At 43.4% G+C, this 24,632-nt stretch overlaps 1 protein-coding gene across 2 annotated transcripts in view; it reads right to left on the bottom strand.

The window, feature by feature from the left end:
* setd1a (SET domain containing 1A, histone lysine methyltransferase) overlaps positions 1-24,632 on the bottom strand; it is a 43,220-nt gene that overhangs the window by 12,465 nt on the left and 6,123 nt on the right. For both annotated transcript variants that reach the window (XM_061905541.1, XM_061905540.1), the window contains exons 3-15: positions 20,377-20,475; positions 17,126-17,396; positions 11,787-11,917; positions 11,410-11,660; positions 9,110-10,763; positions 5,674-6,654; positions 5,439-5,594; positions 5,284-5,368; positions 5,047-5,189; positions 3,757-3,796; positions 3,498-3,681; positions 818-2,099; positions 86-428 (exon numbers count right to left, since the gene is read on the bottom strand). In XM_061905541.1, the coding sequence (XP_061761525.1) occupies positions 86-428; positions 818-2,099; positions 3,498-3,681; positions 3,757-3,796; positions 5,047-5,189; positions 5,284-5,368; positions 5,439-5,594; positions 5,674-6,654; positions 9,110-10,763; positions 11,410-11,660; positions 11,787-11,917; positions 17,126-17,396; positions 20,377-20,475 (5,620 nt within the window). The remainder of the gene's footprint in view (positions 1-85; positions 429-817; positions 2,100-3,497; positions 3,682-3,756; positions 3,797-5,046; positions 5,190-5,283; positions 5,369-5,438; positions 5,595-5,673; positions 6,655-9,109; positions 10,764-11,409; positions 11,661-11,786; positions 11,918-17,125; positions 17,397-20,376; positions 20,476-24,632) is intronic.

The raw sequence follows: 24,632 nt of genomic DNA, 5'->3' as shown, positions 1-24,632 counted from the left end.
AGCGTTAAGGCCGAAACACAACCAATAAAATAAACGCGTTACACAATGTGAGCTATTAGTAACAAGGACGCCAGGGTAAGGATATCAGTGTGTTGGACCCAGTGGGTGTCGTTGAGCCAGTCGGATGAGTGGTTGTCCTGCAGCAGCTTCTCGTACGTCTTCCTCAGCAGCATCAAGTCCTCGCCGTCCAGGCCCGAGTTCCAGATGTCGTACAGGATGGTCATCTGCTCAAACTCGCTGCGGTTGTCGTACTTCATCGGCGGAGGCTCGGGGGACGGGGCGCGTATGGACGACGTCACCCTGGCCTCTTGCAGGAAGAGACGCTCGCTCTTCCTCACCTCCTCCCCCACCTCTTCCTCTGAGTCCGTGCTCGAAAGCTCGCCAGACTCAAGTTCCTCCACGTCTACCTCCTCCTCCAGGTCTGAGTCCTGCACAGAAAGAGAGAGAGAGAGAGAGTGTTCCTTACCATGTCACCGTGTACAGCAGCATGGTCGCTAACTGGCAGCTGATTGGTCAGTTAAAAGACATGGTCTACATGGAGATGAAATGCAATTTTGACCAAATTAGAGAATATCTGATGCATGTCTTGCATTGAATGAGTGTCTAATGTAGGTTAGAATGCTCACCGCTCCCTTCACCTTTCAGGGGGTGGAACAAGGGAATAGGTCAAATGCAGAGAGTAATTTCACCACATATTGTGTGTGTTTGTCTGTGACTATCAGTGGTACTTTAACTTAACTTTAACTTATATGTCATAATATGTCAATAATAACTAATAAAGTGAAAGATCATTGACAAATGCACCAAGAAAACACACCTCTAGTTTTCGCTTCTTCAGGTTCTTGCTTGGCTGCTGCTCCTGCTGTTTTGTGGGAATAACTTCCTGGTTCTCTTTGTCCTTGTCTTTACTTCTCTTCTTTTTGCTCTTCTCAAGTTCCAGTGCTTTGCTTGCCGCCGACTTCTTGGCTGAAGGGGTTGGAGCGGGGCTCGACTCATCAGTCGGACACAGTAGTCCCAAATATTCTCTACCGTCCAGCGCCTCGCCGATGACCTCCTCTGGCGCCTCCAACACCCCAGAGATGGTGTTGAGGTCTGCTGGGACGAGCACAGACGAGTCCAGTTTGGAGGAGGTCTTTTTGGGGGCTGGTGCACCCGTAAAAAGAGGCGGTTTGGAATAGCTGTGCTCCATGAACACAACCACGCTCTCCAAGCTCATGACACGCAACAGCGCCTCCCCCGAGAAGAGACCGCCCTCCATCTTCTGCTCCTCTGCCTCATCTGATGTCTCGGTCTCCTCAGAGTCTCCGGCCTCGGGGTCCATCTTCAGGGCGACGTCGGCCAAGACCGAGAGGTCGGCGGTTGAGGCAGAGGCCAGTTGAAGCAGGCTGGACGCTCCTAGCTGCTCCCGCAGTCTCAGCCTCTGGTGGTCCTCGTCTTCGGCTTCTTCTTTGAGGGGGTGACAGGTGATGCTGGTGGTCCGGGACTTTCCTTTGCCTCGTTTGTTGACAGGAGACGGAGGTGGAGCCTCCTCGAAGGCCATTCTGCACATGGAGGCGTGGTCCAAGGGGAGGTTCTGTACAGTGCGGCATACCATGACGGGAGGAACGGAGGATTTGGGGGAGTCTTTGCCTGAGCCCCGTTTGCTAGGTACCTTGGTGGGGGTGGCCTGAGGTGACAGTGGTGTCCTTTTGGACTCATTGGAATCTGGAGTTCTTCCACATGGCGGCACGATGAGGGCGTTGCCTTCGCCCGGTTTGGAGGCAAAGGGAAGCAGCTGGATACCATGAACAGGACGCGTCGGAGGTGCGGCAGCGGCGCGGGGCTCTGAGGGTTTGCTGGGTGAGAGCAGGATTGGAGTTTCGCCTGCCGTTTGGGACGGGGGTGGAGATAGTGGCAGCGCTGACGACAGTGTTTTGCTGTTCTCCTCGGTGGAGAAGGAGACAGTCTTTCTGCGTTTTTTGAGAGGGGGCACAAGGACGACGGGGGACGAAGGACGGGGGTATGGCGGTGATGGCGGTCGCATGGAGGGTGTTTTTGTATCGAATTTGCTTTCTTTGGCATCACCAGTTTTCACCGCTGCCTTTGGAGAGACCGTCTCTCTACAAAAAGCACAAATGCATGTTGTCATTGACAGTTTTTATGGTAAATAAACATGATATTAAATAGGGCTTGGCGATATGGCTAAAAACTGTATCACGATATAGGTGTTTTCTATTGGTCGATAATGATTGATATTTTGATTATTGATATCAAAAATAAGGACCAAGAAAAAAAAAATTTAATGTTTATTTTAAATGTAATATTCATTAGGCAATACTAGGTTTTTTCATCCTTAACATTAAGCATGAGTGAAGATTGCGTGAAAAATGCACTACCAAACTGATAAGATGTGATAAGTCCGAAAGAGAAAGAGATGATAAAGTATTATCTGCCCAAAGATGCTCCCTGGTGGTTATTTTAGCACACTGCAGGTTGTCCTAGACAGTCCCACTCCTTTAATGCTTAAATCACACTTAAAATTCTGAGAGGAATGAGGCAAAAAATACAGTCGTACCTGAATGGCAACACAACCATGGAAAAACATTTCAACAATCAATGTTAACAAAATATTAATGTCCCATTTAACACTTAACAATTACCTCTTAAAATGAAGGTGCAAAACAAAGGAATATGTAAGAAATGTATAATAAAGTGTGAAAATATAAACATAACAAAAACTCAGAAGAACTATTTTCTGCATGTTTAGTGCCAGGAAGTTACAGCTTTGCTCGAGAAGGTAAGTGCGGCCTAGGTGGTGTGGTATTACCCATTACAAACGCCTTGGTCTGACCACATTCCGTTTAAAAAAACAAACAACAAATAACTACCACCAGGAGACTTCCTGTTTTATCGACAATTTCTTCACTCTTTGCAGCACTCATTTTTCTATTCTCACTCTATGCAAAGAAAGAATCAGCCATGAGACAACAAGACAGCGCAACCAGACATTGATAGCTGATACTGTTACCAGAGTCACTCCCACTGATAACGATGCGCGTTGTTTGGTTAGCGAGTGCTTTTGTTAATGCAACCAACCTTGATTTGTAACTTGCTGTTACTATCGGCAAAAAAAATAAAAGAATCCATTAAAATATATATTTTTAATTATATTTATCGGAAATTATTTTAACATTGTTTTATCAATTTGTTTATCATCAGAATCGTGATTTTCGATTCATAATTTTCCAAAATAGATTTTTATTTTTTAAATAAATTTTGAGGCCATCTCCATGCTTTCTTGCTACCTATATATGTCAGCAACCGGATTTTTTGCAACCTGTCACAGAAAGCTTTTATTATAATTATTATACCGAATACGTTGCAAGAATTGGTTTGAATGGAGAATGGATTCTGAATCAAATTATCACCCCAAGAATCAGAATCGGATAGTGAGGTGCCCAAAGATTTCCAACCCCCAATCTTCATTCCTTTTTAAAGAGAGTGGCACATAAACGTACTGGACATCTTTTTCCGTGGTGCTGTCCATGGTGGACTCGTCCATGGTGTCAGTGCCGTCGCTGTCGGGCCGCTCGCCTTCCTCTTCATCCTCTGAGGAAGACGAAGATGAGGATCCTGATGATGACGAGTCCTCTGAGGACGAGGAAAGGCTCTCGTCGTCGCTGTCTACACTGAGAGCGTCATCTGGAAGAAAGGAGTGTGTACTTTCTGCTCGGCGGAAAAGCAAACGATCTCGTCGCAAAAGGAGGGTTTACTTACCATCAGAATCCTTTCCACTCGCCTCCACTTCCTCATCGTCCTGCACAAAAAAAGAGTTGATATTAAAAGTTTGCGGCTGATGCGGATAATTTCTACTGTTACCTTACGTTTATGTTACGAACCTCAACTTCTCTAAGTGTGTACGCTATCACCCCCGCCAAGGCCCACAGAGACAAAGAGAGTGGATGACTGACAAGAGTGTTCACTCTGTTTCTTTCACTCCGCTATCGATAGCTCAAAAAATTATGAACACATTTCGAGTAAACTTTCTGGAAATGTCAGAAATGGAATACGAAACAAGTCATTATATTTAGGGCGCGACCCGTATCACTGTATATAATTTTTTAAATGATTCTTCACTATTGGAACGTACTGGGTACAAGTCAGCGATCTCCGACTGTTTTTCGAGTTTATTTGATGCAATCACGCATCTTGCAAAAATTAATGACAGCAGCAAACTTGCACTACACCAGCCCTTCTCAAAAAGTGGGGCACGGTGCAATGCCAGGGTGTGTCACCTCGGGGAACATGTGTTTTTTGCCGTACCAGAATATGATGAAGTTTATGTAGCACTTTGCTTCACTGTAACCATGGTAGGAGACGAGGATAGACCAGTGTGTTGTTTCCTTTCACGTTAATAAGCTTATAATGTTTTGCAGTGGTCAAGTTATAACAATTTTATAGACAAATTATACTATTTAAAGTCATGGTGAGAAAGGGGAGCGCAACAAAAAATATTTAAGAAGCAGTGCACTAAACATATAATCAAAATGACTCCAAAAAGGCTAAGTCATAGAAATTCCATGAGCACAGCAGAATAAACGCTTTATTTCGTTCATTGGAATGACTAATATGAGACAGATTTTTTTTTTTTTGATACAGCAATATAGAAGTGACGGGACAAGCGAACATGATTGTGTGAGCGCAGGTCAGCAGGGGCCAGGAGAGAAAAAGGGATGAAGTCCAGTTCGGTACGAATGGACGAGTGCAGTGGTTCTAAATTATTTAGTAACCCCCGCCCCAATTGGGTTTGAAAATGTTATCACCCCCTGAATTGAAATGTTATTTAGACCCTAATATTCATTAAGTAATCTGTATTTGTCCAGCTAATTGCGGACAACCACTTCTTATTCTACTTGAGGATATAAAATATCCTCAATACGCACTGTATTCACGGTAAAAAGAGGGCTATGTATACTTTGTTGTAATTCCTGGCCTGCTTGTTGATTCATTGGGCACTACTGCCACCCACCTTTGTGAAAAAAAGGATACAATTATGTTTATTTTTACCTTTTCCGAGGAGGAGCCATCTGATGTTTCCTCTCCCTCGCTGTCCAGCTCCCAAGGTTTGCGATTTCTGGGCTTCTTTTTCCTCCTCTTGTTGTCCATTCTAACTCCGTGTCTGACGGCGTCTGGCGTCCTTCCATCAGCAGCTGCAAACAAGATGCGGCAGTCAGGCGGCCGTCCTGTTTCTCCAATACACCAAGGCGCCATATAAAATGACGACATGAGCGAGGCAAACTGAACCTTCGTCGTCCTCGTCTGGCGGGGTGGAAGGTCGCGGCCTCTTCATGTCTCCCTCGTGGAGCTCCTGAGGCTCTTTCCTCTTCACCTGAACACCACAACAGCCATGTTGTGGTCTATGTTTCGAGTCACGGTCTGATCAGTGTGCCAAGTGTTACCTTGAAGGAGGGCAGTCTTAGCGCTCCACGCAGAGAGAATCCCTCCACGCCGCCGCTCTTCGCCCAGTCCACAAGAGACGTGAGAGGCTCGCGAGGTCGGCTCACCTTCTCCTCTTTCTTCTCGTCATCACGTAAAGCTGCCATTGTCTGGAAGGGCTGAGAAAAGGAAAGAAAGTCCGCTTTGAGACTCCAGTTCAAATCACCAACGCCAAAACAAACCATGACCCTTCCCTACCTTGGCTTTTGTCTCCTTCCTGTCCCACCACTCGTCAAAGGTGGCAAAGGCGATGTTCTCCACCATCTTGCGGTTCAGGTCCCTCTGCATGATGTTCTTCATCTCCTGGATGAGAGTGGCGAGCACCATCTGGACTGTGGATTCGTGAGGGTTGTCATCCAGCAAGGGTATCTCCTCTCCGGGGGTCTGATACTCACCCCCCTCCCCGGGCGGCATGGTGCCATAGGCGGGCAGAGGCATGTAGGAAGGGTAGTGGGCGGATAATACATGCGGCGGCCAAGTGGTGTGGTGAGGCGGAAGGTGAGGCGGTGGTATTTGCGCGCCGTGCGGGTCGGTGTAAGGGTAGGGCATGTGTGGCGGCATGTAGCGGGGGTCCTGGTTATAATGACCAGCAGTTGCACCGCTCCCCTCTTGGTCCATGTAGGGGTGGGACGGAGGCGGCACAGAGTGCAGATGGTAGGCGGCGTAGTCTCCCGTGGCGGCCTCGCCTGGACCTTGCGTGCCGTTGGACGACGACATGCGCAACTGGTGCAGGCGACTCAACATGTGCGTCTGCATCTGGAAGGACATGGGGGCGCCGCCTGTGTACTGGTTCATCAGCTCCATGGAGCTGGCATAGTCATACATGTGGGGGGGCATGGGCGGCGGGTACTCAGGGTGCAGCTCCATGTGAGGCGGCGGGATTCCGGGAGGAGGGGGCGGCTGCAGCGAGTAGCCCGGAGGAGGCGGTGGAGGCAGGTGTGGGGGGTAGGAGGGGATGGGTGGGTGCATGGAAGTACTAAAGTGCTGTGCAGAGTCCGAGACGGGCGGGGGCGAAGACGAGGTGTCAGTCGTCTGCGAGGGCATGGGCGCCTGTGATGACGCTGGTGAGGAACACGAGGTCATGGAGGGCTGGTGGGTGGTCACCGTTGTGATGGTCACCTCCCCCTCCTCCTCCTCATCGGAGATCTCCATGTCCTCTCCCGAGGAATGAGGGGACGACTGAAAGGAAACAGACTTTAAATTGGGAGAGCCCCCATCACAAAACAACAACACAAAAACTGATCTATGACTCTATAATGTACATAGAGAGGTTAGTGCCTACATTAAAACAGACAACTGTCAATCACATCTAATGTTCTCTAATGTTACTAGGCGTGTACAAAAAAATTGATTCACATCCATACCGTGATTTGCATTCATTCCAATTCTAAACCAATTTATAGTTTACAAGATTTCAATTGAAAAAATAAAAAACAAAAATAAATCATTATTAATAACAAAAAAATATATATATATTTATATATATATATATATATATACACACACACACACACATACGCACACACATACACAGGTATATATATATATGCACACATATAATTCACTTCACTTCAATTGAATCTTGTAAATTATAAACCAATTTTACATGCACACACTTTGTATATATAACATTTGCAGAAAAAAATCATATATATATATATATACATACACATATATATATATATATATATATATATATATACATACATACATATACATATAAACGCTTAAACACAAAATTGCAAAACAAAAAGTTTATCTAATTAATTATATAATTCATACAATTCATTTGAATAATTTTTTTGCAAATGTTTTACCAATTTTTGAATAAAAACCATAAACAATTATTTCTAATATTAACTATACTGTTGCTTTCATAATTTTTTTAGTATTGTATGTTTTAATAGGTATTGTATTTGTATGTTTTCTCAATTACTTTGGACATTTCTATCCTAAGTAGAGTAAAGCTGGGATAGTGTTAGAGTTGCTCTATTTTATTTTTTAGATTGAATAACTCTGTGATTTTTGTAAATAAAATGTTAACATGTTTTTTAGGCAAACAATGCCAATGCATGTGTAAGTCCAGGGTTTCCTGCAACGCTTTGTTGCTAAGGTGGCCGCCTTAACAACAAAGAGCCGCCACCTAAGCTAAAGTCTTAACAAGCTGCTCAGCTTTGTTCTGCCTCTATGTCAGTACTCTCTGCAGCACCCACCATTGTCCCACCCACAGAACCATCTGATTGGTTGCACGCAGAGCAATAACAGCCAATGAGCAGAGCGTATTCTGAGCGGTAACAGCCAATCAGCAGTGTATATTCAGAGCGCATGGATTGTGTGCTCCAGCGTCGTGATGAGCAGATAGGTGTTTAGCATGTAAGCATTAGGCAGCTGACTCTCCCTTAACTATAATAAACCACTCCCAGTCAACTATTAGTAACATCACTATAAGCCCGTTGACGTTCTAGAAACATAAACGGCAGCTCAGCTCGCTCGGAGTCCTTAAGGTGAAGGCTAATTAGCTTTTAGCGTAACGTTAGCTCATTTTTGGTGTGTGTGCGTGCATGTGTGTGTTATGGACAGCAAAGCTCTGTCTGTCTGTTATTTCACTTTACCTTTTTCTGTGTTGATTGAGCTGTGTTGAAGCAGCAAAAAATGACATTGTTAAATGAAGAGTTTATGTCTCTGATAGTTGATATAATTATGTAACTGCATCATAAATCCTACATGGATTCAGGGATTTCTTCATGGTGTTCAGGGATGAATAGTCTCTCCTATTGCTATTGTACTATTTTTTTCAGCTATAGTTACATTACATTTTTAATTTTCCTGAAGGAACTCTCCTGAAGGAATCAATAAAGTACTATCTATCTATCTATTAATCAATAGCAATGTAGCAGCCTAGTTTTGAATTGCAGGGTCCCTGCTATCACATGTTGATAAAAATATAACATTTACATAATACACATCAACTACAGGTTTCCCAAATGTAATAAATTAAGCATGATGAGTTGAGCATATGTCAGCATGTGGCATAATAATGAAATACCGGTACTTAGAATCTCAGGTAACTCGGACTGTTTTTTTTTTTACTTTATGGAAAAAATATAGAGATATATATCGTATATCGTCATTCAGCATATGGAGCGGAAAACACAACCAAAAATTGTAGGCTTCTTCATGTGACAAAGCCGGCCTACTTCACCACAGCCTGTAGTCTATTTCCCCCCAGCCTGTGGTAGCAGTGACGAGGTGGGGACGTGATGGCGACAGGCCGAGTTGCACCGATCCTTACACCCATCCACCCCCTTCCCCGATCTGCCCGCCGGAGATACACCACCTTAACAAACCCATTTTCTGGGGGAACACTGAAATCGTACGATAGAAGCAAAGACCTGTAACAGGTTTTGAAAAGGTTATATTATAATTTATGTAAAAAATAATATATTATGAGAATCATGTTTAATGGAGAAACGATTCCAAATCGAATCGTCACCCCAAGACTCGGAATCAAATCGTGAAGAGCCACAAAGATTCCCACTTCTAAATGTGACCTAAAAATGGCAGCTACAGACCAAAGCATTCAACCAATCAAAAAGAAAACAGATCATTGATGACAAGCGATAAAGAAGCTCACCTGAGTCTGGCCGTTGTAAGGTGGCGTGCGGGCTCCAGTCCTGCAGCGTGCGTCTGCATTCCCATCCTGGGACATCTCCTGCACAGCTTCTGTCCCGGCGGGGCGGACTTGGGAAGGGGTCTCCTCTGGGATTGGGATGTGAGGGGAGTACATGGAAGAAGATGAAGTTGAGGCTGGCGGTTCGGCGGGACTTTTCCGACCCTCTTTTCCCTTCCCTCGTTTCCTGAGGTCGCGCTCCCCTCTGCCCTTGTCCCCGTTGTCCCTCGCCTGATTGACACCTGCGTTCTCCCCCGCATCATGACCCGCCCGCCCTCTTTTCTCCCCACCTTCCACACGCGTGCCCCTCTGTTTGTCTTCTTTCCGCTCGTCCTCATCTTCCTCATCGGAGGCGAGGAAGGAAAACTTGGCCTTCTGTTCTTTGAGGAGCATTTCAATACGGGAGTCCAGGCTACTGCTGTGGTATGCAAAAGGCAAGCTCTCATTGGTGGAGTCTGGTTCTGGGGAGGCAGAACCCCGATGGCGGGCTGACGATGGGCTGGCGGAGGCAGCAGGGTGCGGGGGGAGGTTGGAAGAAGAAGGCGATGACGAAGCAGTGGAGGGGGGCGGAGTCAAAGGCGGAGGGGTTTTTGGCGGAATAGGTGGGGTACAGGGACGTCGTTTAGGCTTTGACCACTGCTCTTCACGGGGTGGGCTATCCTGGTTGAAATCCAACGCTCCGAGCGTTTCGGCCACGGCGGCGGCAATTACCGATGCTGGCGGCAGGGGCGGCGGGGGAGGCGGTAGCGGCAGAGCACCATGGTGACCAGCGTGGTAGTCCTTCTCAGCACTTGCTGAAGGCGGAGGGCCTCTCTCTGTGAGGCCGGAACCTCCAAGACGAGAAGATACGTCCAATTCCTGAGGAGTGACCGGGGCGGACTCTTTGGAGGTGGAATAAGCGGAGTAGGATGAAGGAGGAGGGGACATACTATTAGATGAGGAGCGGTATGAGTTGGAATTGTATCGGGGGTCTGAGCTGTTGGAGTAGTCGCCATCTCTCTCGCGGTCTCTGTCCCGGTCTCGATCCCTGTCCCGGTCGTGGCTGCTCTTCCTACGGCTGCCATGGTGGTTGTGAGAATGGTGGTGGTTCCGGTGCCTCTGGTGACCGTGCTCTCCCGAGCGCGACCCCGTGCTGTCTCGTCGGTACCCCCGGTCGTCCCGGCGATCCGAATGGTGGTGTGAGTGATGGGAATGGTACTTGGAGGAGGATGAGGAGTTGGTGTCCTGCTGGTGATGGTAAGAAGACCGCCTGGAGACGACGGCCCCTGCCCCGTAGCGCCCTCCAGAGTCTCTATCCCGCTCGGGCACGAGGAGCGGATCATACTGAGCGGCGAGGGGAGGCGGGTGCAATGTGGAGTGGTGCGTCATGTGGGGGCCGGGTCCTCCCGCATTAGGGTACGGCGGGTAGCACGGTGGCTCGTTGGGACGGAAGGAGGCGGCGGGGGGATACATGGGGCGACCTCGGTGGTACACGGAGGGCTCATGGACGTCCTCAGAGTAGCGGGACACCTTGTACCCTCCTGCAGTGGAGGAGACGGCGGAGGACGAGGAAGAGGAAGGAAGCATGTCCTGAGCGGGGTAACCGCCTCCCAAAGTGCCAGAGTTGTAGCCTGTGTGCCTGAGAGGAGAAGCAGGGAAGACTTTAAAAAAACTGAATTTGTATCCCCTTCCTATTTAATTTGTAGATGAAAAAAACGATAATTTATCTCTTGAGGCATCCTCCACAATAATTGGACAAGTTTGACACAGAAAAGGGAATAATTGTCAATGCTTCTGTATAAATAATTTCTTCACATTGTTTAACATCAGGCCAGCACGGTGGAAGAGGGGTTAGTGCGTCTGCCTCACAATACGAAGGTCCTGACTTGTCCCAGGTTCAATCCCGGGCTCGGGATCGTTCTGTGTAGAGTTTGCATGTTCTCCCCGTGACTACGTGGGTTCCCTCCGGGTACTCCGGCTTCCTCCCACCTCCAAAGACATGCGCCTGGGGATAGGTTGATTGGCAACACTAAAATGGCCCTAGTGTGTGAATGTGAGTGTGAATGTTGTCTGCCTATTTGTGTTGGCCATGCGATGGGGTGGCGACTTGTCCAGGGCGTAGCTTAGATTGTAGCTGAGATAGGCGCCAGCGCCCCCCGTGAACACAAAAGGGAAAAGGCGGTAGAAAATGGATGAATGGATGGATGTTTAACATTAAGACAGACGCTAGCTGTAGCTCGAGCCGTTGCTACGAAGACCAGACCTGACGCGTAGCCTTGACTCACCTGGACCCAGAAAAGCCAGACTCCTGGGAGAACGGCGTGCCGGACCGGGAGCTGTAGGGAGTTCCACCCTGAGAGGACGTCGAGGATGCAGAAGTGTAGGTGCCTGGTACGGAGGAGGGAGGCGTGTCTAGACGCGGCTCACCGAAGCCAGTGTCCGCAGAGCCTGGGGTAACGTTTCCTGACGTGAGAGCTTGGACGCCCGCCGCCAACACGGCCAGCTCGCTGGAGAGCCTCCGTCTGATTTCAGACGTCTGAGGATGGAAAAACATAGTGTTAGCATTCGGAAATGAGTTTTTTGTTCATTAAAGCCCGCAGTGATTTTCTGCTGTACTTTTGGTCAGAACTAATTACAGTAAAAAGTACTGAAGTGACCGCACCGTGTCAAGTTGTTGGTGTGTTGGGGTCTGGGGTGTGAGGCAGTCTACTAAGGCCTTGCCCCCCAGAGGGACAGTCTGGGGCGTGTAGGAGCCGTTCACTATCAGGTCGTAATACTTCTTCCTCTGCTGGCCTACACACACACAACAGACACAAGAAAAACATTTAAAAACAAAGTGGATATGGGTTGAGATGGGTACCAAATGTGGTGCTTTTATAGATACAAACCCCGTTTCCATAGGAGTTGAGAAATTGTGTTAGATGTAAATATAAACGGAATACAATGATTTGCAAATCCTTTTCAACCCATATTCAATTGAATGCACTACAAAGACAAGATATTTGATGTTCAAACTCATAAAGTAATTTTTTTTTTGCAATTAATAATTAACTTATAATTTCATGGCTGCAACACGTGCCATTGTAGTTGGGAAAGAGCATGTTCACCACTGTGCTACATCACCTTTTCTTTTAACAACACTCAATAAACGTTTGAGAACTGAGGAAACTAATTGCTGAACCTTCGAAAGTGGAATTATTTTCCATTCTTGTTTCATGGAGAGCTTCAGTCGTTCAACAGTCCGGGGTCTCTGCTGTCGTATTTTACGCTTCATAATGCGCCACACATTTTCGATGGGAGACAGGTCTGGACTGCAGGCGGGCCAGGAAAGTACCTGCACTCTTTTTTTACGAAGCCACGCTGTTGTAATACTTGTCTTGCTGAAATAAGCAGGGGCGTCCATGATAACGTTGCTTGGATGACAACATATGTTGCTCCAAAACCTGTATGGACCTTTCAGCATTAATGGTGTCTTCACAGATGTGTAAGTTACCCATGCCTTGGGCACTAATACACGCCCATACCATCACAGATGCTGGCTTTTGAACTTTGCGCCTATAACAATTCGAATGGTTATTTCCCTCTTTGTAATGGAGGACACCACGTCCTCTGTTTCCAAATATAATTTGAAATGTGGACTCGTCAGACCACAGAACACCTTTCCACTTTGCATCAGTCCATCTTAGGTGAGCTTGGGCCCAGCCAAGGCAGCGGCGTTTCAGGATATTGTTAATAAATGAGTTTGGCTTTGCATAGTAGAGTTTTAACTTGCACTTATAGATGTAGCGACCAACTGTAGTTACTGACAGTGGTTTTATGAAGTGATCCTGAGCCCATGTGGTGAAATCCTTTACACACTGATGTCGGTTTTTAATGCAGTACCGCCTGAGGGATCAAAAGTCCTTAATATCATCGCTTACGTGCAGTGATTTCTCCGTATCTGAACTTTTTGATGATTTTACGGACCATAGATGGTAAAATCCCCAAATTCCTAGCAATAGCTCGTTGAGAAATGTTGTTCTAAATCTGTTCGACAATTCGCTTACAAAGGGGTGACCTTCACCCCATCCTTGTTTGTAAATTACTTAGTATTTCATGGAAGCAGCTTTTAGGCCCAATCATGGCACCCACCTGTTCCCAATTAGCCTGCACACCTGTGGGATGTTCCATATAAGTGTTTGATGAGCATTCCTCAACTTTATCCGTATTTATTGCCACCTTTCCCAACTTCTTTGTCATGTGTTGGTGGCATCAAATTCTAAAGTTAATGATTATTTGCAACAACAAAAAAAGTTTATCAGTTTGAACATCAAATATGTTGTCTTTGTAGCATATTCAACTGAATATGGATTGAAAAGGATTTGCAAATCATTGTATTCCGTTTATATTTACATGTAACACAATTTCCCAACTCATATGGAAACGGGGTTTCAACATTTCGTCAGTATTAACGGTGTACCGATTCATGTAAAATCAAATGGTATCCCATTTTGGTAACTTTGTTGCATATTTGGCACTAGCTTAAGCATTACAGCAGCTCAGCAGGCGTAGTCATGGGGGATTGCTTGGGTAAAATTGCAAGCTAACATGCCAACAAAGCAAACATGCCTGATAAAAAAAAAGCGCTCAAAAGTAAGACTGCACTTGTCAAAATGATGCTAATTGGATATGTCATATACGTGCTACTGGGTAACATTGGCGATTTCAACACCCCAAATTTGGCAACAAAAAACTACAGACAAGATGCACGTTACCATCAAAATGGTATGTAATACTTACAGTATAAGCGATTTGTAGGACACATTCAACATAATGGCAGAGATTACTTCATGACTAGAGCAACACATCCAGGACAAACAAGGCCTGAGCGATGACTCGATTTTATCGATAAATTTCAGTTTTTTCATTGCAGAATTAAAAAAAAAAATCTGTTTTACTTTTTTTGCTTCGGTATTATATCCGTAGCTTCCGCCTAATTTTCTTATGGAGATTCACACACACACACACACACACACACACACACACACACACACACACACACACACACACACACACACACACACACACACACACACACACACACACGCACACGCACACGCACACGCACGCACGCACACACACACACGCACGCACACACATAGCACAACATAGATTATGCTAACGCAAAAAAGTGTCATCAGTGGGTTTGGATTTGCGGAAACAGACGTGGAACAAATAACTGCACACTGCATTTTGTTTAAAAAAGGCAGCAGCACAACAAATGTATTCCAGTATCTGAAACAGATGCAACTCTTTACAAGGTGAACTAGAACATAACAAACAAACTAAAAAGCAGCTTACTGGTCAAGGAAACATGTATTATAAGAATAAGCACAGTGCAAAATGATCATGTCACTAAAGATGTGCTGGCCAAACACTGGAAAAGCATGTTTTCATCCACTTACTAAAAGATATAGAGGCTTCTCAATGCTATATTTATTTATTTTATTTAACACAGAAGATTTAAGCTTGTACTTTATCGGTTTCCAATGTCTGAGTTTATTTATTTGCATGCAATGATATGTTACATTTTTTTTTTACAGAAGTATTTTATTCGAGACTGAAGTTTCGCCTTCTATACGAGGCTCGATATTTAATGACTTTATTTGATTAGGACAATGCACATTGATCAATATATGACCATACGCATCACAGTAAATGTGCCAGAATTAGCTAAATAAAATCGCTTATTTTTTAACATATCCTGTCCAACCACTCAGGCAAATCATATCATTGAGATTTGAAGAGAAGTGTGGGATATTTCTGTCGCTGCCCTACATGTATTCTGTTTTATTAAATGGAGATAATTAGTGTTTGGCGCAGCTGAACCGCAGCAGGAGGGGATTGAAAGACGAAACAAAAGACTAAGGGGAAAATTGTTGGAACACAAAGGGGATGAGACAGAGAGACAACAACAAAAAATAAAAACAATAACAACAACAGAACAGCATCAACAGATTCAATGTACACAAATATGATACCAAAATTGAACAAAGAACCAGTTATTGAAATAGATAGCAATAACACAGAAATTACGACAAACGATATTGCACTACAAAAGGAACAAGAACAATGGCTAAATATATTATGTTAAGGTTTTGGAAAACTATAGCAAGCAAATTATGCTCACAATTTAAAAAAAACAAACTATAACCAATTCAGATTGTATTATTGAACAAATGAACAATTACTAACACATGAACACACACAAAAGTACCATTGAGCACCAGTATCGATTTCCAGATAGCGGTGATTGGTACCGTATCGGTTCAAATGTGAGAAGTACCCATCCGTAGATGTGTGCAACAAAAAATACTTCCAACACCATTTTGTTAATGCGTGTACTTTATATCAGCTCAGGGACACACAAACAGGGTTTACAATATTCCCACGACACGCTTGTATTCCACAGCGCAGTACGCATTGAATTGCTTTGAACGCTCAACAATCCTATTCCTTGCACAAAAGAATGTTTAGCACTGCCTGCGCACTCTGAAGATGGTTGTAAGTAGGGCCGCAAAGATTAATCAATTAAATTCGATTTAGATAAATAAAAAGGGCTTCACGGTGGAAGAGGGGTTAGTGCATCTGCCTCACAATACGAAGGTCCTGAGTAGTCAGGGTTCAATCCCGGGCTCGGGATCTTTCTGTGTGGAGTTTGCATGTCCTCCCCGTGAATGCGTGGGTTTCCTCCGGCTTCCTCCCACTTCCAAAGATATGCCCCTGGAGATAGGTTGATTGGCAACACTAAATTGGCCCTAGTGTGTGAATGTGAGTGTGAATATTGTCTGTCTATCTGTGTTGGCCCTGCGATGAGATGGTGACTTGTCCAGGGTGTACACCGCCTTCCGCCCGATTGTACCTGAGATAGGCACCAGCGTCCCCCGCGACCCCAAAGGGAATAAGAGGTAGAAAATACATGGATGGATGGATAAATAAAAAGCTTAGATTTGTATTCTGTTGTGTCAATTAATCGTTTAATGTGTATAACTAATAAAACAATTTTAGAGTCTGTACCACATTACACAAGGTAAAACAATAGATGGATAGATAGTATGTTATTGATTCCTTCAAGAAAATTAAATTTAGAATACAAGTTACAAGATGGTAATAAAAGATGAATGAAGGTCAATAGAAGGTGAAATAAAGATAAACAGAAGGTAAATAAAAGGTAAAAGACACTAAACAAAGTAAAAAAAAAAGTAAAAGGTTAAAAAATTTAAAATAAAGTAAATAAAAAGGTATGATAAGTCAAATAGAAGGTAAATCAAAATTATATAGAAGGTAAAAGAAGACAGAAGGTAAAATAAGGTCAAAAATATTTTTAAATAGAGGATCAATGAAAGGCAAGTTAAAGGTAGAAGAAGGAATACAGAAGGGAAAGGAAGTTAAATAGCAGGTAAAATAAGATAAATAAAAGGTAAAAGAAAGCAATTAAAGGCAAAATATCAAATAAAAAAGGTAAAATAAGTTAAAAAAAGGTCAAAGAGAGTAAATAAAAGGTTAAATAAGTTAAATAGCAAGTAAATGAAGTTAAATAGAATGTAAAAGAATGTAACTAAAAGGCAAAATATTTAATAAAAATGTAAAATAAGATAAAACAAGGTGAAACAAAGTAAATTAAGTTAAATAGAAAGTAAAATAAGGTAAATATATATATTTTTTAAATATTTTAAAAAGTAATATAGCAGGTAAAAGATGGTCATAGATAGTAAATAGAGAGTAATAAAGGTTATGGCAGGTACAAAAAGATTTGTTTAATTCAACTATTTTCCCTTCAATACGCATTTAAGCTATAAATTGTGTTTCATCCAAATACTCCATTAAACCAATAAAATCATAAAATATTTAATCAAACCAATCAAACGATAGATTACCCGATTACTAAAATAATGGATAGCTGCAGCCCGAGTTGTATGTTCGACTTCCAGCTCAGGATCTTTTGTGTAGCTGTGTGGTTACCTTTGATATCCAGCTGAGCGTGAATGATGTTGCCCATGACCGAGGTGTTGTGCAGCTGCTTGACCGTATCCTTGGCCCCCCGCGTGCTCGTGAACAACACTCTGGCCAGGCCCAAGTGCTTCCTGGTCTTGGGGTGGAACAGGATCTCCATCTCCTCCACTTCGCCGAACTTAGCGCACATTTCGGCCAAGAAGGGCTGCTTGATGTTGTCGTTGAGCCTGGCGAATGTCACCTCCTTGAGGGGAATGGGGCCCACGTAGAACTCGTCCAGCTGCGGCGGGGAAGTAAAACAGGGATAACAAATTCAACCAAGTGGTTCCTTGAAGGCGTACTGACACTCCGCATCTGAGGTCCTCTCCAAGGTTTCTCATAGTCAGCATTGTCACTGGCGTCCCACTGGATGTGAATTCTCCCTGCCCACTGGGTGTGAGTTTTCCTTGCCCTTTTGTGGGTTCTTCCGAGGATGTCGTAGTCGCAATGGTTTGTACAGTCCTTTGAGACATTTGTGATTTAGGGCTATACAAATAAACATTGATTGATTGATTGATTTGTGCTTCAGCCCTTTTGTTAAGTTGTCCTATCACTTCAATACTGCAGTATTACTGAATGTATTTCTCTAAATTTGACGACTAATTCGTGTCATTCCGCTTATTTCTATTTAGTAGGTGGCTGCCATGAAGTCACTTGTAAGAAGAGCAATCGCATTCATTAAAAGCTAAGTCTTTATTCATTAATTGTGGGTGAGCAACAGTACCGAGTTTTGACTTCTGGAATATTTTGAGTCTTTTTATACTACTTATATCAGAAAATGTGTCAGTTATTATGAAGCACTTGCGAGCAACGATCACAATAGAGACCTTTGAAGGTAGCCTCATCCTGAGGAGCAGTTCCTTTCAAAGAGTCGTACAAAAGACTGGCTCTTTGTTATTTTTATTACTGTTTTTTTAATCAAAGAAACAATCACGAGTATTAGTTGAAAGATAAATCTTACTTTATTGGTGGGAATTACTCTAAAATATTGAAGTGAAGTGAATTTTAATTATTTAGCGCTTTTTCTCTTGAGACTTCTAATAATAATAATAATAATAATAATGGATTAGATTTATATCGCGCTTTTCTATTGTTAGATTCTCAAAGCGCTCACAGAGAAGTGGGAACCCATCATTCATTCACACCTGGTGGTGGTAAGCTACATCAGTAGCCACAGCTGCCCTGTGGTAGACCTACGGAAGCGTGGCTGCCAGTTTGCGCCTACGGCCCCTCCGACCACCACCAGTCATTCATTCATCATTCATTCACCAGTGTGACCGGCACCGGGGCAAAGGGTGAAGTGCCCTGCCCAAGGACACAACGGCAGCGACTTTGATGTCAACAGGTGGGAAGCAAACCTGCAACCCTCAGGTTTCTGGCACGGCTCCTCTACCCACTACGCCATGCCGACCCTAACTTAAAGCACTTTACAGAGTGAAACTCATTATCTACATTTAAACCAGTGTGGGTGGCACTGGCAGCAGGTGGCTAAAGTGTCTTACTCAAGGACACAACGGCATTGACTAGGATGGCGGAAGCAGGTACGGAACATGGAACCCTCAAGTTGCTGACACGGCCTCTCGACCAACCGAGCCACGCCGCAGGATATAATTTTATTTTTTGTTGTGTTTTTATTGTAAACATTTAATAAGGTGGAGCCATGTTTCCATGCTTTGGCAGACACATCACAAGTTTTGATTTTCTTTCAACTAAAAACAATGTGTAGGATTTTAAAAATACAGAAAAAATACACAAATAAGTAAGAATAAATTGCATCACTGGATATAAAATGTAGAAATATAACCACAACAAAACTTAGGACAATTCAAAAGTGAGTACAACATTGTACTACATACCATACCTGGTGTGTGTATGCTTGAACTACTACCCTTTAGAATGATGGAGGAATTTTTTTTCAAAATGTGTATATATATTAGGGGTATAACGGTACGTGCATTTGTATTGAACCGTTTCAGTACGGGGGTTTCGGTTCGGTACGGGGGTGTACCGAACGAGTTTCTAAGCTAAAGTCTTAACAAGCTGCTTTGCTTCTTCTGCCTCTGTGTCAGCACCCAGCATTGTCCCACCCACACAACCATTTGATTGATTACATACAAAGCGATAACAGCCAATCAGCACTGCGTATTCAGAGCGCATGTAGTCAATGCTTCAGCGTCGAGCAGATATGTGTTTATCAGACAGCGTAGTCTCCCCAAATTATAATAAACACCCCCCAGTCAACGTTCTAGTTACATCACTATGAGCCCGTTGAAGTACTAGAAACTTAAACTGCAACTCAGCTTGCTCGCAGTCCTGGCTTGAGGTGAAGGCTAATTAGCTTTTAGCGTGACATTAGCTCATTTTGCTGTGTGTGTGTGTGTGTGTGTGTGCGTGTGTGTGTGTGTGTGTGTGTGTGTGTGTCAGGGGCAGCAAAGCCCCGTCTGTCTGTTATTTCACTTGAACTCCATGGTGTTCAGGGATGAATAGTCTCTCCTAATGCTATTGTACTATTTTTTCAGCTATAGTTACATTAATCATTAGTAATGTAGCAGCCTAGTTTTGAATGTCAGGTTTCCTGCTATCACATGTTGACAAAAATATAACATTTACATAATAAAAATCAACTACAGGCTTCCCAAATGCTGTAATAAATTAAGCATGGTGAGTTGACCTGAAACTGTTTGATGTACTTTTTATATGTAGAAGAAAAGTTTAGTCATTTTATTTAATCAAAGCAACAACTTGAGGCAGTTTAATGTGGATTAACGTGGCCAGAATTATTATTGAGTTCCTACTGTTAAAAGGATAAAGCCATTGTTTACAAATTTGGTAAATAAATAACCCAAAAATGTATATTTTGTTGTTTTCTTACTGTACCGAAAATTAACCGAACCGTGACCTCTAAACCGAGGTACGTACCGAAATAACATTTTTGCGTACCGTTACACCCCTAATCTATATATACATATATATATATATATACACATATATATATATATATGTATGTGTGGGGAAAAATCACAAGACTACTTCTACCTCAATCGTCAGGAGACAATTGAGGGAACCCCTCATGAAACAGTTCTGTAGAGATGAAGTAGTCTTGTGATTTTTTCCCACATATACATATATATATATATATATATATATATATATATATATATATATATATATAAAATGCATCAAAGGTATATTATCGGAGTGTTGTAGAAAATTTGTCTCACCTTAAACTTTGGCACTGGCAGGACCATTTCTGTATACCTCGACCATAGCCTCCTTGGTCTTGGATCCCGTAGATCACCCACGGGGGGGAATCCAGAGTCCTGACAACATTACAAGTTGGTTAATCAGAGTCATTGAAGTAGGAATGCACGATTAATTGACATCAAGCTTTTAATTAGTGTGGATGCGTAACCACAGGAGGCTGAGGTTGTGGTTTTTTCTCCACCGTCACCGGCATTTGAGTGACAGACATGCTGCTCAGCCATTCTGATTGCTGAGCCTAGCGTTTATTTGGCTCTCGCTTCAAACAGGGAGAAAAATGTCTTACTCTGTGCAACACTCAGGACATGAGCGCGTGTATTCAACGGTACAAATTACTGAACGCAGTGATCCGTCTTTTCAGTCCTTCACAATCTTTGTCGCGATGGGCAAAGAGTTGGGCGCCAGCTTTACACACACAGGAAGCACGTACAGAGATCTTCCATACTCGCGACTCGCAAGAGAGAAGTTTAGAAGGAAAAAAATATGATCAAAGCCAAATGTCCCCATTGTGGGAATATTTCAGATTCTAATCAAATGGGCAATATGAGCCCATCAACACGGATGAACGCGAAAGAATGCCGTGATAGCAACAACAACAAAAAAACAACGCCAAAGCTTGTTTTTCCAACGGGGAAAATAAATGCAAATAGATGTTCAATAATTATTTAATTTAAATTTAAAGGAATGAGAGTCCATTATATTTTTTTGTTCTTTATTTAGCATAGTTATTTACCTTCCAACTACAGTACTACGGTCAACAATTCCACAGTAATGAGAAATACAAGATAATATCCTTTTATAATGTTACTTACATTATCAATATATATTATAATTACATTAAACTATAAACTCTTTATATTTTTTAAATTTATTTCTTCATGTTAAGAGCATGAGAGTGGGATTCTTAACCTTTTTGACCTTGGGGCCCAACTTTTCCATTCTAGATTACATTCCATTACAAATATTAACACTAAATAGTAGATTATTTATTTATTACATAAACCCTAGGCTTATGTCAGGTTGATATATTCAAACATACTGAATAAGAATAGACTTATAAATAACTGATGAAAATTGGATTTACATATAATTATGTTGTGCTGAAATAAATAAACTAAATTATTAATCCATCCATCCTTTTTCTACCCCTTGTCCCTTTCGGGGTAGCGGGGGGTACTGTGGCCTATCTCAGCTGCATTTGGACGTAAGGCGTCGTACACCCTGGACAAGTCGCCAACTCATCGCAGGGCCAACACAGATAAATAAATAATAAATAAATGGGTTGTACTTGTATAGCGCTTTTCTACCTTCAAGGTACTCAAAGCGCTTTGACACTACTTCCACATTTACCCATTCACACACACATTCACACACTGATGGAGGGAGCTGGCATGCAAGGCGCTAACCAGCACCCATCAGGAGCAAGGGTGAAGTGTCTTGCTCAGGACACAACGGACGTGACGAGGTTGGTACTAGGTGGGGATTGAACCAGGGACCTTCGGGTTGCACACAGCCACTCTTCCACTGCGCCATGCCGTCCCATAGATAGACCGACAACATTCACACACTAGGGCCAATTTAGTGTTGCCAATGATTTTTTAAAATATATTTAAGTGTAAATGAAAATACAGCTTCACCGCTTGAGTCCTATTTTTTGCACTTAAGAAACTTCTGTTTGACTTTAGCTCCAGACATACCTTTTGTTGAATATTGTCATTACTGCCACAAGTAGTGGGAAAGTGTATTACGACTGAGTACCGCTGCAGCCCGTCCCCACCGCAGCTGAGAAACAGATATTTTGGCGGCCCTATGGTTAAGAGAGACAAAAGCTCTTTCCGCAAAAACCCAAACAATAGTCAATTATTGCATTTTATTCTAATGTGTGGCACTTTGACACAATAATATACTGATTGACCGCCTACAATTAACATGTCTTTATTCACTCGTTATTTTCGCAGTTTCATGCATTTCTATGGTCGCGGGGGAGCTGGAGCCTATCCCAGCTGGGCGTAAGGCGGTGTACACCATGGACTTGTCGCCACTTCATCGCAGGGGCCAAAACAGATAGACAGACAACATTCACACACCAGGGACAGTTTTGTGTTGCCCATCAAATAAACTCAATTAATAATGATTTTTTTAAATTAATTTAAGTGTAAATGCAATACAGCTTGACCCCTTTAGTCATATTTTTTGCACTTAAGAAACTTCTGTATGACTTTAGCTCCAGACATATTTTTTTGTTTAATATGGCTCTAGTGTGTGAATGTTGTTTATCTGTGTTGGCCCTGCGATGTGGTGGTGACTTGTCCAGGGTGTACACCGCCTTCCGCCCGTGTGCAACTGGGATAGGCTCAAGCACCCCCCGCAAGGGACAAGCAGTAGAAATGGATGGATGGAAGGATTGTCATTACTGCCACAAGTGGTGGAAAAGTGTATTACGACTGAGTACCGCTGCTGCTCATACGGACCACAGCTGAGAAACAGATATTTTTGGCGGCCCAATAATGGCCCTATGGTTAAGAAAGACAAAAGATCTCTCTGCAAAAAGCCAAACAATAGTCAATTATTGCATCCTATTCTAAAGTGTGGCACTTTGAGACAAGAATCTACTGATTGACAGTCAACAAGTAACATGTCCTCATTCACTCGTTATTTTCGCAGTTTCATGCATATTTATGGTCGCGGGGGAGCTGGAACCTATCCCACCTGCACATGGGCGGAAGACGGGGTACACCCTGGACAAGTCGCCACTCATCGTATGGCCAACACAGATAGACAGACAACTTTCACACGCGAGGGACTATTTTGTGTTGACAGTCAAATAAACTCCACTAATAATGATATTTTTTTATTCATCCATCCATCCATTTTTCTACCGCTTATTCCCTTTAAGTATAAATGGAAATACAGCTTGACCCCTTGAGTCATATTTTTTACACTTGAGAAACTTCTGTATGACTTTAGCTCCAGACATACCGTATTTCCTTGAATTGCCGCCGGGGCGCTAATTAATTTAAAACCTCTTCTCACTCCTGCGCTTACCAAAGGCATGCGGTAAAAGTAAGCATGCACTAATTATTTTAAAACCTCTTCTCACTTACCAAAGGTACGCAGTAAAAATTTGAGTGTGATGTAAGCTTGGAACTTAATTCCAACTGAATAGCTCTTAGTCTTCTTCCCTTTACCGGTATTAAAATCAGCCTCCTCCATTTTTTAAAATGATGACAGGGGAAGTGTCACTCGTGACGTCACGAGTTTGACCAGGCTGTCATACTAAGCATGCGCTAATTATTTTGGGAAGCGAGTTTGACCCGGCAGTAATTCAAGGCAGGCGCATACTATATGCCCTGCGGCAAATCAAGGAAATACGGTAATAGTTTGTTTAATATTACCCTGGTGTGTGAATGTGAGTGTGAATGTTTGTCTATCTGTGTTGGCCATGCGATTAGGTGTTGACTTGTCCAGGGTGTACCCCGCCTTCCGCCCGTGTGCTGCTGAGATAGGCTCCAGCACCCCCCGCGACCCCGTAAGGGACAAGCGGTAGAACATGGATGGATGGATTGTCATTACTGCCACAAGTGGTGCAAAAGTGTATTACGACTGAGTACTGCTGCGGCCCATATGGACCACAGCTGAGAAACAGATATTTTTGGCAGCCCTCTAGGGGGCGCTCAAGGCCCTATGGTTAAGAGAGACAAAGGCTCTCTGCAAAAAGCCAAACAATAGTCAACTATTGCATCTTGTTCTAATGTGTGGCACTTTGACACAATAACATACAAATTGAGAGTCTACTAGTAACATGCCCTCATTCACTCGCTATTTTTGCAGTTTCATGCATTTTTATGGTAACGAGGGGAGCTGGATCCTATCCCAGCTGCACATGGGCGGAAAGCGGGATACACCCTGGACAAGTCGCCACCTCATCGCAGGGCCAACCCAGATAGACATACAACATTCACACTCACATTCACACACTAAGGACAATTCCGTGTTGCCAATCAAATAAACATAATTAATCATCCATCCATCCATCCATTTTTTACCACTTGTCCCTTTTAAGGTCGCAGGGAATGCTGGAGCCTATCTCAGCTGCATTCGGGCGGAAGGCGGGGTACACCCTGCACAAGTTGACACCTCATCAAAGGGCCAACACAGATAGACAGACAACATTTACACTCACATTCAAACATTAAGGACAATTTCATGTTGCCAA

Source organism: Nerophis ophidion, linkage group LG07 (genome assembly GCF_033978795.1).
Source record: "Nerophis ophidion isolate RoL-2023_Sa linkage group LG07, RoL_Noph_v1.0, whole genome shotgun sequence".
Classification (NCBI taxonomy): Eukaryota; Metazoa; Chordata; class Actinopteri; order Syngnathiformes; family Syngnathidae; genus Nerophis; species Nerophis ophidion.
The sequence above is the reverse complement of the archived record's forward strand: the minus strand, read 5'-3'. Positions and strand labels throughout refer to the sequence as shown.